Source organism: Rhincodon typus, chromosome 7, assembly GCF_021869965.1.
Source record: "Rhincodon typus isolate 14 chromosome 7, sRhiTyp1.1, whole genome shotgun sequence".
In the NCBI taxonomy this organism is placed as follows: Eukaryota; Metazoa; Chordata; class Chondrichthyes; order Orectolobiformes; family Rhincodontidae; genus Rhincodon; species Rhincodon typus.
Genome location: NC_063338.1, coordinates 53,208,496 through 53,222,524, shown reverse-complemented (window position 1 = coordinate 53,222,524; position 14,029 = coordinate 53,208,496). Strand labels below are relative to the sequence as shown.

The following is a 14,029-nucleotide window of genomic DNA, read 5'->3' as shown; positions in this document are numbered from 1 at the left end:
AAACATAGATGAGACCACAAAATGCGCAATTCCATGTTTTCTGGCCAGCCTTTTAAAATTTTAATTTATTGCTTTGTCTTGGAAACTGCAACCTGGGGTCGGATTGTAAAAAGTTAGGCGAGGCAAGACTTGGTCTCCAACCTTTCCACCAGCAACTTGCGAAAACGTAGCCGATTGATGTAAAATGCTAAGTGCCTGCAAAGCCCAATCACGTGACCTGATTTCCGTCTGTGCAACTTCTGTGAACGCTTTGAGTTAAGCTCGATCTCGCTTTGCTGGATTCCATGGAGGTTACTTTACAACGATGAGACTGGTTGATTCGCAATCATGACTTTCCAAAGTGTCCTTCAAATTAACATCAACGCGAATTACATGGCAGCGAATTCTTCATCAACCAGCTACGGCTCTTATTCCGAGATCTCCAACCGGAGCTTCTCTGCTGAAAATGATAACAAGCGGCTTCAGATACTCGCCAACACGCTGGGTACATTGCCCCGGGGGCACAGACAGGTAAAGCAGACATCCCAGAAACAATTATTGCCCAGCTCTAACAAGTAGATAGATAACATTGTAGAGGATGCTATAATGCTTCTCCATAAACCAGTAGAATAAAGATACTTTGCTCCCAATATTTTCCTGTTCAGATTGTAATTTTTGTTTAACAATGCATAATAGTTTTCTTGCGTGTTCGACACAAATGTAAACTAAAACAAAATAAGTAAAAATTGCAAAGCAACCAAGTGCAAAGTAGATTATTAAATAGGTCAGTGTTTTGAGTACAGAGTATGTTTATTTTGCTTTTACATTATTAAACAGTTAGCAAGACCTGGTGAAACATGTAATTGATTTATAGAAATAGTACAGGGCACAAAAATGGAGAGGGTTTTAGTCAGACGAGTATTGATCAGAGGTAGGTTAATGGATGTAGTTAGGTCTCCAAACAAAAATTCTTGATGACAACATTAATTTTGATTCTTTCTTTCTTTTGCAGCTTTCATTGACTAGATCAAACTCTTTGGCTGACACTTCAGATTTTCGAAAGTAAGATATACTTTTGTAGTGTTGATTTTTAATATAAGAAAATAATGTGTTCCCCGGGATCTAACTCTGTTGTGATGTCAGAAAAAGGTTGGTGTGATCCTGATGTTGTTACAGTGAAGATGCAGAAAGCTGCATGTACCATTTGTTTTACAAGTAACAGAATGGTTATAAGTTTCAAGGGGTTAGATTTGTTCTAATGCATATTCCATTCAATAAAAAAATTACTTTTTTTTTGTTTTCCAAACAGAAAAATGGTTGTTTTAAATAAGCAAGATAATGAAACTTTTGGATTTGAGATTCAGGTGAGAAAATTACTGTATATATACAGTATTTTCAAGATAGAACTTAATGCTAATTTTACAATTAGTTTCAGAAATAAATGACAGGTCTTTTTGTTTTTTTCACTTGTAGACTGTTGGAATGGATCAGCAAAATGCTAATACATTACAGAGGTGCACATATGTCTGCAAGGTGCATGACAACAGTCCTTCTCATTTTGCAGGGCTGAAAGCTGGTAACTATCCACTTCCTCTTTTTTGGCCCACTTAGTTCTGATGTTCTCACAATGTGAACTAATTACATATAATTCATTACATAGCTTCCTTATCTGTCTGACTATCACTCATTCTTTTTCTATATAACAGGTGATATGCTAGTTAACATCAATGGAGTGGATACTGAGGGGTTTAGTCACCAAGAAATTGTCGATCTAATTAAGTCATCTGGTAATTTATTAAGGTTAGTATCATATTAAGATTCCCAGAGCAATCCTCTGTTTCTGTAGCTAGTAACAGTTTCAATTTTGCCAATAGTACACTAAAGCAAACACTGTGACCGTGCTTTTTCTGGAGACCAGGAAGTTACAGAGCATGTAGGGGATATGAAGTGGTGTAACTGTGATTACAGAAAGCTTTTTTTGGCTACTGTCAGGGACAGCACCACAAGTGTTTTAAGTCACTGAGTGCAAGGAAAACTTGTTGCCACCTCTCATAATAAAGGGAAGATTCACAGATTAGCAATAGTCATTTCTGTTCTGTATATTTAAATTGGAAAGATCTTCAGTGGTGTATTTGCTGAAATGGGATTTTCATTCTTGCTGTTGATTTTAATTCTTCCTCAAACTTGTAATAATAACAGCTTATGGTGTTTGAAAATGGGATCAATGCTGTGGCATTGCCATTCTTAAACATATTTGGGTTCAAAACATATCTGATGAAGTCAAAGCAACTGTATGACCTCAATTGGTGTCGCTTTTGTACAATTTACTCTTCTTCCAAAAGCTTTGCAATACTGATACCTTGCCAAAAAAAAACTGAGCATTAAAACACATGAAGGGTATAAAGTTGTGATCCTCATCAGATACCCAATTAACACGCCAGAGAAAGCTAGTGATTTGTCCATTCAAATTTAACTGATATATTTTTCTAGCAGTATTATTATATCTTAATTACTTTCCAACAACCTCTCTGGCCCTGAAATTTCACCAATCCCATTTCAATTAAACTTCTCTGTCTCTTTGACTCTGATCCACTGTGCACTTCCTCACCCCTTGCTCAACCACTGCCAGCCTTCAGTTGGCTAAGCCAAATTCTTCCAACCGAGGTAGGAAGCAGGAGCCTATTACTGTGTCAGAAATCTGCCTCCGGGTGGAGCGAGTTCTTAAATAATTGAAGGATTTCATGTCAAATTGAAGCTGATGGTCTCAGGAATGGAGGCAGGTGAAATGGAATGGAGGACACATTCAGGCACCTACAGCAGCCATCACTGAGGCTGCTAGTTGTCTTTGCTGCTCATCTTCAGTGACCTCAGAATCCATTTCCGTCTGCATCTTTCTGCAACTTAGCTGGAGTCCAGACAACTATGCCCACTGTTCCCTAAACTGGAAAAGTTCTTAATTTTGACTCCTTCCCTGACCTGTGATGGACTGCTGTAACTTTAACTTCAAAAGGGCAAGTCGTTAGACCTCTGCTGAGCACTTCCTTTTTGAAACCCTATCAGTCTCGATGACTTGCCCTGACATGAACCCTGCTTGCCTTCAGTTGAACTGGAAGTTTCAGGAGATGGATTTTTAACCAGCCTTAGGAGATGAACTGGCCTAGGAACGCTGATGAGTTGGAGGCCAGCGCTTCCGCTGCCCATGTGAATATTGTTAACATCAGGAACAGACGTGTTCCTGGAAGGATAAAAGGCAGATGACAGCATTGGAAAAATTTCCTCAGTTCTTCATATTGCTCTCCTTCTTGAAGACAATTGTCAAAACTCACCTCATTGACCAAAGTTTTGTTCAACTCTTTGCTTTTTCTCCTGACAATAGCATTGAAAAAAAATAAATTTAAATGTCCTTTGCTCATATGTCAGTACTAAATAAATTTTAAAAAATCACTCTTTCATCATTTTTTAATCCCTAATGCAGTGTCATTTGGAATATCCTCCTGCTTTGCTCTGTCTGAAATAATGTTTTTTGAATTAGACTGATGTTTGCTAGTTAGTCTGCGAAGGCAGTTAACCACACATATTATGGTGTGAGATAGAGAATTCTAGGATTTTTACGCAGTCACAACGAATGACATCATTATCCCAATGTAAGAATGATTTACTTGGAAGGGAACTTCAGGGCGATAATCTTCATATGATATTTCTGCACTTGTTTGGCTTGGAGGCTGAGGTGTGTTTGAAGTGAACCTGTTGCATTGCTGCAGTGCATCCTGTAGAAAACTACATATTTCAGCCACCAAATGACAGTTGTGGGGGAACGGATATCTTTTTAGTGCAAGCCTGCGTCAGGCGATGTTTTCTGTGTCTATACCTGAACTTTACCTCTACTTTACAGCCTGTTAACTGTTCATAAGGACTCTATCAGAAGAGATCAACTTGAAACAAGATTGCATTTTTTAAAGGTATTCTTCCCAATCTTTTTTTTGAATGTTAGTTCAATCGTGGAATAATAAGAACAAACAAACAATTCAGCAGCGTGCATGCAAGATGGAAATAGAAACTGAATTAATTATCTTGTAAAACACATAATGAGAAATTGCAATGAATATAAGTACCTGTAAAATAATTATTCATGTATACAACTGATCAAGGAATCGCTATGGCTCGACTCAGTTTTTCAGCCAGTTTGGAATTCTCCTTTCCAGAAAAAAATGCACCAATCCAGTTACTGTGTAGTTCAAATAAATTATCTCAACTGTAGTTATTTTAGACAGTCAATATCCCTATCTTTCTAAACAGCATAGAAGTGCTTTTAAGTTTGTGCTCTGATTGAACAGTTTTACATAAAGATACCCATCCCTTATTTTCCTTTGAATCTGAATCAAAATGTATCTATATACTAAATAATGAATTTGAGATTTCAAAGTTTGAGCATCTCTTTATTATTTTGTTTGAATAGATTTGGAAGATTACTTTACTGACTATTTCTTCAGTGTCATATGATTTTGGTGAATTAATGAAATTAAAGATAATCAATAAGTACTTTGTTTATGTTAATTTGTTGAAATGTCCAACCTTCTACTGAAAAGGTGATGCTGCATTTTCATAATGCACATATTGCAGAAAAGGTGCATTTGCACGTAGCATCTGTATTTTTATACTTTATCAACACTCTGCCTTCCTGTGTGTGCTAGAAAACACTTCAAGAGAAATGGGTGGAGTACAGATCAGTTTTGCTACAGGAACAACGCCTAGTTCATGGTAAGATCTGGCTGGGAGAGTACAATGTGTCAACATTTTACTGCTAGCACAAATTTCAAAATATAATTTTAAACATTTTCATGTTATGGCAAAGTTAAAATGAAGAAGCTACTTCAAAATTCTATGCATTTCTATTTCAATGAATTTATATTTTATCATGATTAAAGGATTTCATCACTCACAACTTTGGATGATTCCACCTTAATGTACGTCAAAAGCTACCAGAGCACATTTATCATACAGAGATGTAGAGTAAAATGCCCTCTGCCTTCTAAAGAAATGTACCCTCTCTGTGTCTAGAAAAATTATTGTTCTTGAACCAGTGAGACTTTTTTTTGTTTCCCAAACATACCATTGTTGTTGGTAAGAATGCTCGCCCATTTGTGAATAATTCAAGATGGGCTGTAGTTGCAGGAACTGAAATGAGACTTTACTACTAAGTCTCATTGGACCCTTAAAATCAGCAGATAGGAACTGCTATCAATCTGGAATTCAAAACTAAGACTCTGCTTTTAAAAGAAAATCCATTTTACCATCTTAAATTTGTGTTTTAAACTGATTGTATGGGGTGGAAAATGATTTATTCTCTCTCTCCTTTTTTCTGAAGCGGGTTTCCCGTCAGGTATTCTGTTGATTGGGAGTGAGGGCCATATGAGTGGACAAAGACCTCGTGTGGGCTTTACTGTAACAGCAGATCATTAAATGTAGTTTGTCAGCGGGAAGGATACACTTAAATGATTTATTCGTATGTATTTAGCTGAATGTATTTATCATCATAGAATCCCTACAGTGTGGAAACAGGCACTTCGGCCCAACAAGTCCACACCAACCCTCACAGCATCCCACCCAGATCCATCCCCCTATAAACCACCTAATCTACAGGCAATTTAGCATGGCCAATCCACCTAGCCTGCACATCTTTGGATTGTGGGAGGAAACTGGAGCACCCGGAGGAAACCCACGCAGACACGGGGAGAACGTGCAAACTCCACACAGACAGTTGCCCGAGGGTGGAATTGAATCCGGGTCCCTGGCGCTGTGAGGCTGCAGTGCTAACCACTGAGCACTGTGCCGCCAACAAGTTATAGTTATGTTTGACATCATCTATTCTAAGCATTGAAGTTTATGCTGGGGGTGCGATCACTGCTTCCTGAACCCATTTGCTGGCTCACCTTGCAGTCATTTAATGGTCTTTAGGACTTGAATTGGCTCCAGGAAAGACTTCTGGTCCCTTCTGAGATGGGCCTAGCTCCTGAGAATTGCCAGCGAATCAGAAGGCTGACAGCACTCGTCCCAGCAGCACCACCTGAAAGAGTAACCACTTCTGAAACTGTAGGCATCCCTGAAGAGGAGATGTGATGAGGACTGGAGTGCAACATAATTCTAGATCTCATTGGGGCCAGGCTCACAGATCCCAGCAAAGGTGTTGGGGAAGTAGAAGTTTCCAGGGTTGGATGGTAGCAGAAACCTTAGGGGATAGAGGAAAATGACCTTGTGGAGATGGCATCTCTAATGGAAACAGGGTGCCTTGAAAGGAGGTGCCTCCACTGTGGGAAGGGGTACTTCCCTTTCTTGGATACCTATCTACCAGGTTTTATCTAGCAGGCTGAATACAGACTCTACCTCTCCTACTACAGGTGGCATTGCAGCAGTAATAGTGCTGACTTTTACAACCCCCCTACCCCTCAACAGATCAGCCCACCCCAAGTGTTGTAAAATCCTGGCCTATGTGTTAGCCCTGGCATTCAAATCTAAATAAAAACCCAATCTCAGAAATCTCATGAGCTGTTTGATTTTCTGTTTTGAACAGAGTTTTTTCATGGTGGCCATGCTGAATCTATTTTGCTGTACAGTTCCTCTTCAGAAGTGCATATTTTAATAGCATGTTAAACTTTAATCTCTCGACTGTCCAAACTAAGCATGTGTGAGGAAGAGATAGTAGGAACTGCAGATGCTGGAAAATCTGAGATAACAAGGTGTAGAGCTGGATGAACGCAGCAGGCCAAGCAGCATCACAAGAGCAGGAAGGCTGACGTTTCGGGCCTAGACCCTTCATCAGAAATGGGGGAGGGGAAGGGGGTTCTGAAATAACTAGGGAGAGAGGGGGAGGTGGATAGAAGATGGATAGAGGAGAAGATAGGTGGAGAGGAAACAGACAGGTCAAAGAGGTGGGAATGGAGCCAGTAAAGGTGAGTGTAGGTGGGGAGGTAGGGAGGAGATAGGTCAGTCCAGGGAGGACGGACAGGTCAAGGGGGCGGGATGAGGTTAGTAGGTAGGAGATGGGGATGGGGCTTGAGGTGGGAGGAGGGAATAGGTGGGAGGAAGAACAGGTTAGGGAGGCGGGGATGAGCTTGGCTGGTTTTGGGATGCGGTAGGGGGAGGGGAGATTTTGAAGCTTGTGAAATCCACGTTGATACCATTGGGCTGCAGGGTTCCCAAGTGGAATATGAGTTGCTGTTCCTGCAACCTTCGGGTGGCATCGTTGTGGCACTGCTGGAGGCCCAGGATGGACATGTTGTCTGAGGAATGGGAGGGGGAGTTGAAATGGTTCACGACTGGGAGGCGCAGTTGTTTATTGCAAACCGAGCGTAGGTGTTCTGCAAAGCGGTCCCCAAGCCTCTGCTTGGTTTCCCCGATGTAGAAGAGGCCACAACGGGTACAGCGGATGCAGTATACCACATTAGCAGATGTGCAGGTGAACATCTGCTTGATGTGGAAAGTCTTCTTGGGACCTGGGATGGGGGTGAGGGAGGAGGTGTGGGGACAGGTGTAGCACTTCCTGCGGTTGCAGGGAAAAGTGCCGGGTGTGGTGGGGCTGGAGGGGAGTGTGGAGCGGACAAGGGAGTCACGAGAGAGTGGTCCCTCCGGAAAGCAGATAAGGGTGGGGAGGGAAAGATGTCTTTGGTGTTGGGGTCGGATTGCAGATGGTGGAAGTGTCGGAGGATGATGCGTTGGATCCGGAGGTTGGTGGGGTGGTACGTGAGGACGAGGGGGATTCTGTTTTGGTTGTTATTGCGGGGACGGGGTGTGAGGGATGAGTTGCGGGAAATGCGGGAGACACGGTTGAGGGCGTTCTCAACCACTGAGGGGGGGGAGGTTACGGTCCTTGAAAAACGAGGACATCTGAGATGTACGGGAGTGGAATGCCTCATCCTGGGAGCAGATGCTTCGGAGGCGAAGGAATTGGGAATAGGGAATGGCATTTTTGCAGGAAGGTGGGTGGGAGGAGGTGTATTCTAGGTAGCTGTGGGAGTCGGTGGGCTTGAAATGGATATCGGTTTCTAGGTGGCTGCCCGAGATGGAGACAGAGAGGTCCAGGAAGGTGAGAGAGGTGTTAGAGATGGTCCAGGTGAACCTAAGGTTGGGGTGGAAGGTGTTGGTGAAGTGGATGAACTGTTTGAGCTCCTCGTGGGAGCATGAGGTGGCGCCGATACAGTCATCAATGTAACGGAGGAAGAGGTGGGGTTTAGGGCCAGTGTAGGTATGGAAGAGAGATTGTTCCACGTAACCTACAAAGAGACAGGCATAGCTTGGGCCCATGCGGGTACCCATGGCCACCCCCTTTGTCTGTAGGAAGTGGGAGGAATTGAAAGAGAAGTTGTTGAGGGTGAGGACGAGTTCGGCTAAGTGGATGAGGGTGTCAGTGGAGGGGGACTGGTTGGGCCTGCGGGACAGGAAGAAGCAGAGGGCCTTTAGGCCATCTGTATAGGGAATGCAGGTGTATAGGGACTGGACATCCATGGTAAAGATGAGGTGTTGGGGACCGGGGAATTGGAAGTTCTGGAGGAGGTGGAGGGTGTGGGTGGTGTCACGGACATAAGTAGGGAGTTCCTGGACCAAGGGGGAGAAAATGGAGTCGAGATAGGTGGAGATAAGTTCGGTGGGGCAGGAGCAGGCGGAGACAATGGGTCGACCAGGGCGGTCAGGTTTGTGGATTTTGGGAAGGAGATAGAAGCGGGTGGTGCAGAGTTGGGGAATGATGAGGTTTGAGGCCGTGGGTGGGAGGTCACCTGAGGTGATGAGGTTGTGGATGGTTTGGGAGATGATGGTTTGGTGCTCGGGGGTGGGGTCATGATCAAGGGGGCGGTAGGAGGAGGTGTTGGATTTGTTCTAATTCAAATTTTGCTAATAAGTAACAGTACTTAGCACTCACTGTTCAGCTGCTTGAATTGTAGAATAAAAGGTATCCTATTATTTTTTGAAAAACCAAATCATCCTTTGAAATATGTTGTGAATTACAACAATAGCGGACTTGCAAAGAGCATGAGATAATTCAAACTACTTTATATATCCAGATATACAGCAATGTTGTTTTAATTTTTAGGACTCTTGAGGAATGGTAGCACAGCAGAATCTGCAGACTCCTTTGTATACAACAAGAATGCATTATTTGGATCAACCAGACGGAACAAAGAGAGATTTTCCAGCGACAGCAGCTGCAGAAGTCAACTCAGCCTGATGACTGTTGACAGTGAGGATTGTGACTTCCAATTCAGTGTGTTTGATGATTCAGGAAGTCATTGTAGGCGAAGCAGTATGGATGAAGAATGTATCTTCCACAGGGAACCTGAAACATTCACATCAAAAACCCATCTGAGTAGGAGCAGGAGCATTAGCGTGTCTAGTAACGGGAGTGGACACGTGTCACCATCATGGGACTCAAACAGTGGCTTTGGGACAGTTTCTCGAAGAAGTAGGAAACCAAGTGTTAGGAAACGCCTTATGAAGTTCATTCCAGGCTTAAATAGATCAGTTGAAGAGGATGAGAGTCATTTTTAGAATTTTATTGTAATTTTTTAATACAGTAGTGATACTGCTAGTTTCATGATAGCATTAAGAAGCAATAAGGAACTGTGGCATTTCACCATTTTAAAAACTCTTGATTGCAGGCTGGATCTGTGTGAAAATGTAGTAAAACCTTTTTAGAGAAATTTGTATAGCTTTAATCAAAAATTATTTTCTTCTGTATATTTTTATATTATCCACTCTTCCTATAATCAAAGATTTAAGTTTTTGAGGTGTTTTCATTGAGTAATATGTTTGCATTATTTCATATTAACAGTTGCTTTAATAAGGTTATGATTTTAAAAGTCATGGTCCAAGAATTAATTGATTGTTCTAAAGTGGCCTTATGAAGTGCACTCCTGTAACCTGATTGCTCAGAATTTTGAAAACTACAGTTACATCTCAATCTTTCTAAAGTACGTGTAAAAAGGGTCCACTCGTGCCACAATGGTAGTCTTCCTACATCTGGACTGGAAGGCCTGAGTTCAAGTCCCACTTGCTCCAGAGGTATTTAATAACATCTTTGAACAGGTTGATTAGAAAAATAGGTTAAATCAGCAAGGAAAATATGCCAGTCTTCCAATCTAGAATTGAAAATTTTACAATTAGCCAGCAATTCACAGACTTTCCTCATCAAACAGCAACTGAACATGGATTGACCTCAGTCTCTTTAACCAACTTCCAATTGGATGCACTCGAGTCATGGCTTTAAAAGAGCAGATTCAATTCAATACTTTGGTGTCATTAAACACTAACCCTCTAGAGCTTGCAAAGTTATTTGAATGCATCTAATTTGCCTATGGCCAGTAGGTGCTTGAACCACAAGCAGGTATATTTACTGCAAGCACCTGCTCCATGTTCTGTGAAAATCCCACAGGGGGATAGGGGTGTTCCATAGTCACCTTCTCCAGTCTAAATGTTTCCCTGACCTCTACAGCAATAGGCCAAATCCATGTTTAAAAAATACTTATAATTCTTTAGGGTATCCAGGCTCCCTGCAGCTGGACTTTCCAACCATCCCACTCGAGTTCCTCCCATCCACAAGTTTGCATGCCATCCCACTCATCTTCCATTTTTAAACTAGCTGATCCAAGAAAGTGAAACAACAGAAGAGTGAATTACCACCCCATGGCCACCCCCTCTGATGTCTGAAGCCTTTAGCAGTGAGGTAGTTTTCACCCCTTACCAAGCCAAACACAATCCAAGAATAGACAGGGAACTGGCACCAACAGGTCATTTTGTTTTCCAGTGATTATTCAATAGCAATTGCTGCACGAACACTTGAGGAAATATGAGGCCAATTTGTGCATTTATTTCTCAGGTTTATCTTTATTAACTACTGGTAACTTTTGCAGTTGAATGGATACAGTTTTCTTTGGAGATGATTTATTGTTAATTTCATTTGTTCCATTTTTTACTCGTTTCTTTCCCTCTGCAAATCATTCTAAGATAGTTTGAGTTGGCAAAATGCTTCGTGTGTTTCACGTCAGTAGAAGGTTTAGAAATAGGAATTTGAAAATGAGGATGCCTGAAGCCAATTAATTTCAAATTGCATTTAGGTTAAGGTATGTAGACTTAATGACCTTTTAAAATGGGATAATATGCAGACATATTTTTGATTATTTTCAAATAAGATTATGTGCGACATTTAAACACAAATAATCTCCATTTGTCAAATGAAATAAAATAAGTTAACAAAACAACTGGAAAAGAGCTTGCATCACTGGCTCTCTGCATATCCAAACATACCCTCCGTCAAGTTCAGGATATTTTTTGAGTTTTATTATTGTGAATTGTGAACAAAGGTGAATTCTTTACACAATTGTTAACTTTGTTTCTTCTCTTAAAATAGTGTTCCAAATGACTGGCCAACAGGATGTACTGGGCTCTTGCTTACTAAAACAAAAATTCTTTACACTCTTAACAGTTCAGATTATGTGGGGAGATTTGAAAACATGAGTGATAATTGTGAATGAACAATGTTGGAAAGTGTACATATTTTTAATGCATACTGACCTGTGTGCCGTTTTAATAAATTTTCCACTTAGCAGTGAAGTTCCTATTTAAAGGTAACATTAATACCAGCATTGTAATATTAGATAACGATTGGCTTCCTATTTGAAAAATGAATGGCTCTTTTGGAAAATTAAACAGAAATCTGATGTTGTAAAAGGCCAGTGGACTCATTTTGAAACCATCCAGTGTAGATGGAAAAAAAAGTGTCTGAAGCAACAACAGGTTCAAATGTGTTATTGAGGCCGTTTAGCCTGTTACCAACATTTGTGTATGCTCATGTTATATTGTGCAATGGCTGCAGGGAATTAGTTTTATTTGTGGCACAGGACAAGTGATAATGAAAAAGCCTTGTGTCAACACAACAAGCACAGCTTAAATCACTTATTCTCTAGAATGAAACTTCAGAGAATTAGCACCTTTTGCCACATAGTGTAGATTTATGTGCCGTCAAAGTAAACTGAAGTGTTTGGATGGAGAGAACAACCAAATTAGATGAAAAGATGGAAAATGTTTTGTAATTTACTGACAGTATAATGATTACCTTTCAAACAATGCAAACTAATAGTCACTTTAGGATTGTTTAATTGGTTCAGTTCCCTTAAAAATACGTAATGTTGATTCATATGTGATCTACATCCATTTAGATTGTGATTATTGAATGCACTGTAACATCTGATTGTACATGAGTGCAACTCTGGGAAATTATATACTGTACCAGAGGCAACAACAAGTTTGTCTTTCTGCCTGAATGTGCTTTGGAAGAACAGTATCCAGAATCAAAGGTGAAGTCTGGATATTAGATGAAATGCAGACTAGACAAGGTGTTGGTTTGTAGCAATACTCAATGATAATAATTATACCTTTTGTCCCTACAAAATAGTTGCTGTCTGAGGGATATTATTCACCATTTAAAAGTTGCTGCTCCCTGTGGTGGGAAGAGCAGTTCATAGTTTAAATGGGGAACAAAAAGCTGTATTGTTCTTTAGAAGTTCACTATTAAATGCAATTGCGAGATTATTCTATTTAATTGTGCAGTAAGATATGTGACAAATATAGAAAATAAAAGAAAACATTAGGTCTGGAAGTTAATCTTCCTGTAATTATTTTCTATACAAAGCTACCCGTGATAATCAATGTGTATAATGGGTAGATATGATAATTGTTATGATTGTGTGAACAAATGGAATGTTATCTGTTTTACTATCCATCTGGAACATTGAATATAACAAGCCTGATACTGTTGATAAAATTATATTTTTTTTACATTTTGGCTTTTCAATTAAATGTTTTCTGTTACAATTGTACTCCAAGTTAGTGGTCTAACTGATCTAAGAATGGGAATCACTAGATGTGAAATGAAATTAAAAATACACATGATCTGGGCTGATTTTATTAATGGGCAATCCCAGACTGAAATCTGGTTTGACATTTCATCTTTTGTTTCAGTTTTGTTTTAACAAGGTGGTCTCTCATGCATACAGAAGCATGTTGCAAATTTTGTTTTAACAGTTTTAAAGAGGTTTATTAAGCAAAAGAAATTTAGATAAAGTAGAATAAACCAGAGTTTTAAACACATTTAATCCCAAAACACTCCTTTACAGGATTAAAAAAAGTCCCAAATACATTACACAACAGCAACTCTTGTACAGTACTCACACCAGAATTCATTCCACTAAGACCTTGATAGGTTTAAGGTCACTGTAACCTTACTGTAGAATGGTAACACTGACAGCTTCTTCATGGAGCTATCTAACTTCTGTTCTTAAATGTACTCAGCTTCAAATCCTGTTTAGGGTTTAACTCATCACTGGTCTGGGACTATCACACACACCTTAATGTAAAATAATCTAGATCTCCTCTCTTCTCAGAAACATTGCTCTATATATGCATCTTCATGTAAAAACTTCATAAAACTACCCAAAGCAAAGTAAAACTGAAACAAAAATCTTTTCCTGTAAGTTATGGGTGTTTGCCTTAGACTTCAAAAATAGTCTTTGTCCAGAAATTTCTAACAGAAACCTTGAAGTACGTACCTTACTAGTTTGCAAAATCCTAAAGTAAATAAAAGCCCATTAGGCTGCCAAAGTAGCCCTCACAAGCTGTGTTAAAGGAAATCACCACGACTATGGAAATACTTAAAGTTAATGAACTTCAGACATAGAAAAGCTAAATGTTACTAACTAATAATTCAAACATAAACTTGGTCATATTTCAGTCTGGACATTAACTTTGAGGGGAGTCAGGGATAGGGTTGGAAGCTGTCTGCTTTGAGGCTGGGAAATTTATATGTATGTTCATAACCATAGGTTTGCTGGGTGCTTGTAGCTTTAATTTTTTTCCCATAGGTTCCTTGTTCACAGCTAGCCAGATAACACATTGGTTACATGTCAGAACAGAAACTATTATTTGCGCAAACATAATATATTATGCAGTGACAACATGCCTGTTTTTGGCACAGGCCAAAAGGCACAGTAAGATAACCTAGATTTAA

General features: G+C 40.1%; 1 protein-coding gene across 1 annotated transcript; it reads left to right on the top strand.

Annotated features, from left to right (window-relative positions):
- The first annotated feature begins 235 nt into the window (after positions 1–235).
- Positions 236–12,801, top strand: LOC109912786 (cytohesin-interacting protein). The gene is made up of 8 exons (XM_020512225.2): positions 236–510; positions 992–1,041; positions 1,289–1,343; positions 1,453–1,555; positions 1,686–1,779; positions 3,872–3,938; positions 4,671–4,737; positions 9,062–12,801. Exons 1-8 carry the CDS (start codon positions 328–330, stop codon positions 9,514–9,516), a joined length of 1,074 nt encoding a protein of 357 aa, XP_020367814.1. The 5' UTR covers positions 236–327; the 3' UTR covers positions 9,517–12,801.
- Positions 12,802–14,029: the final 1,228 nt, after the last annotated feature.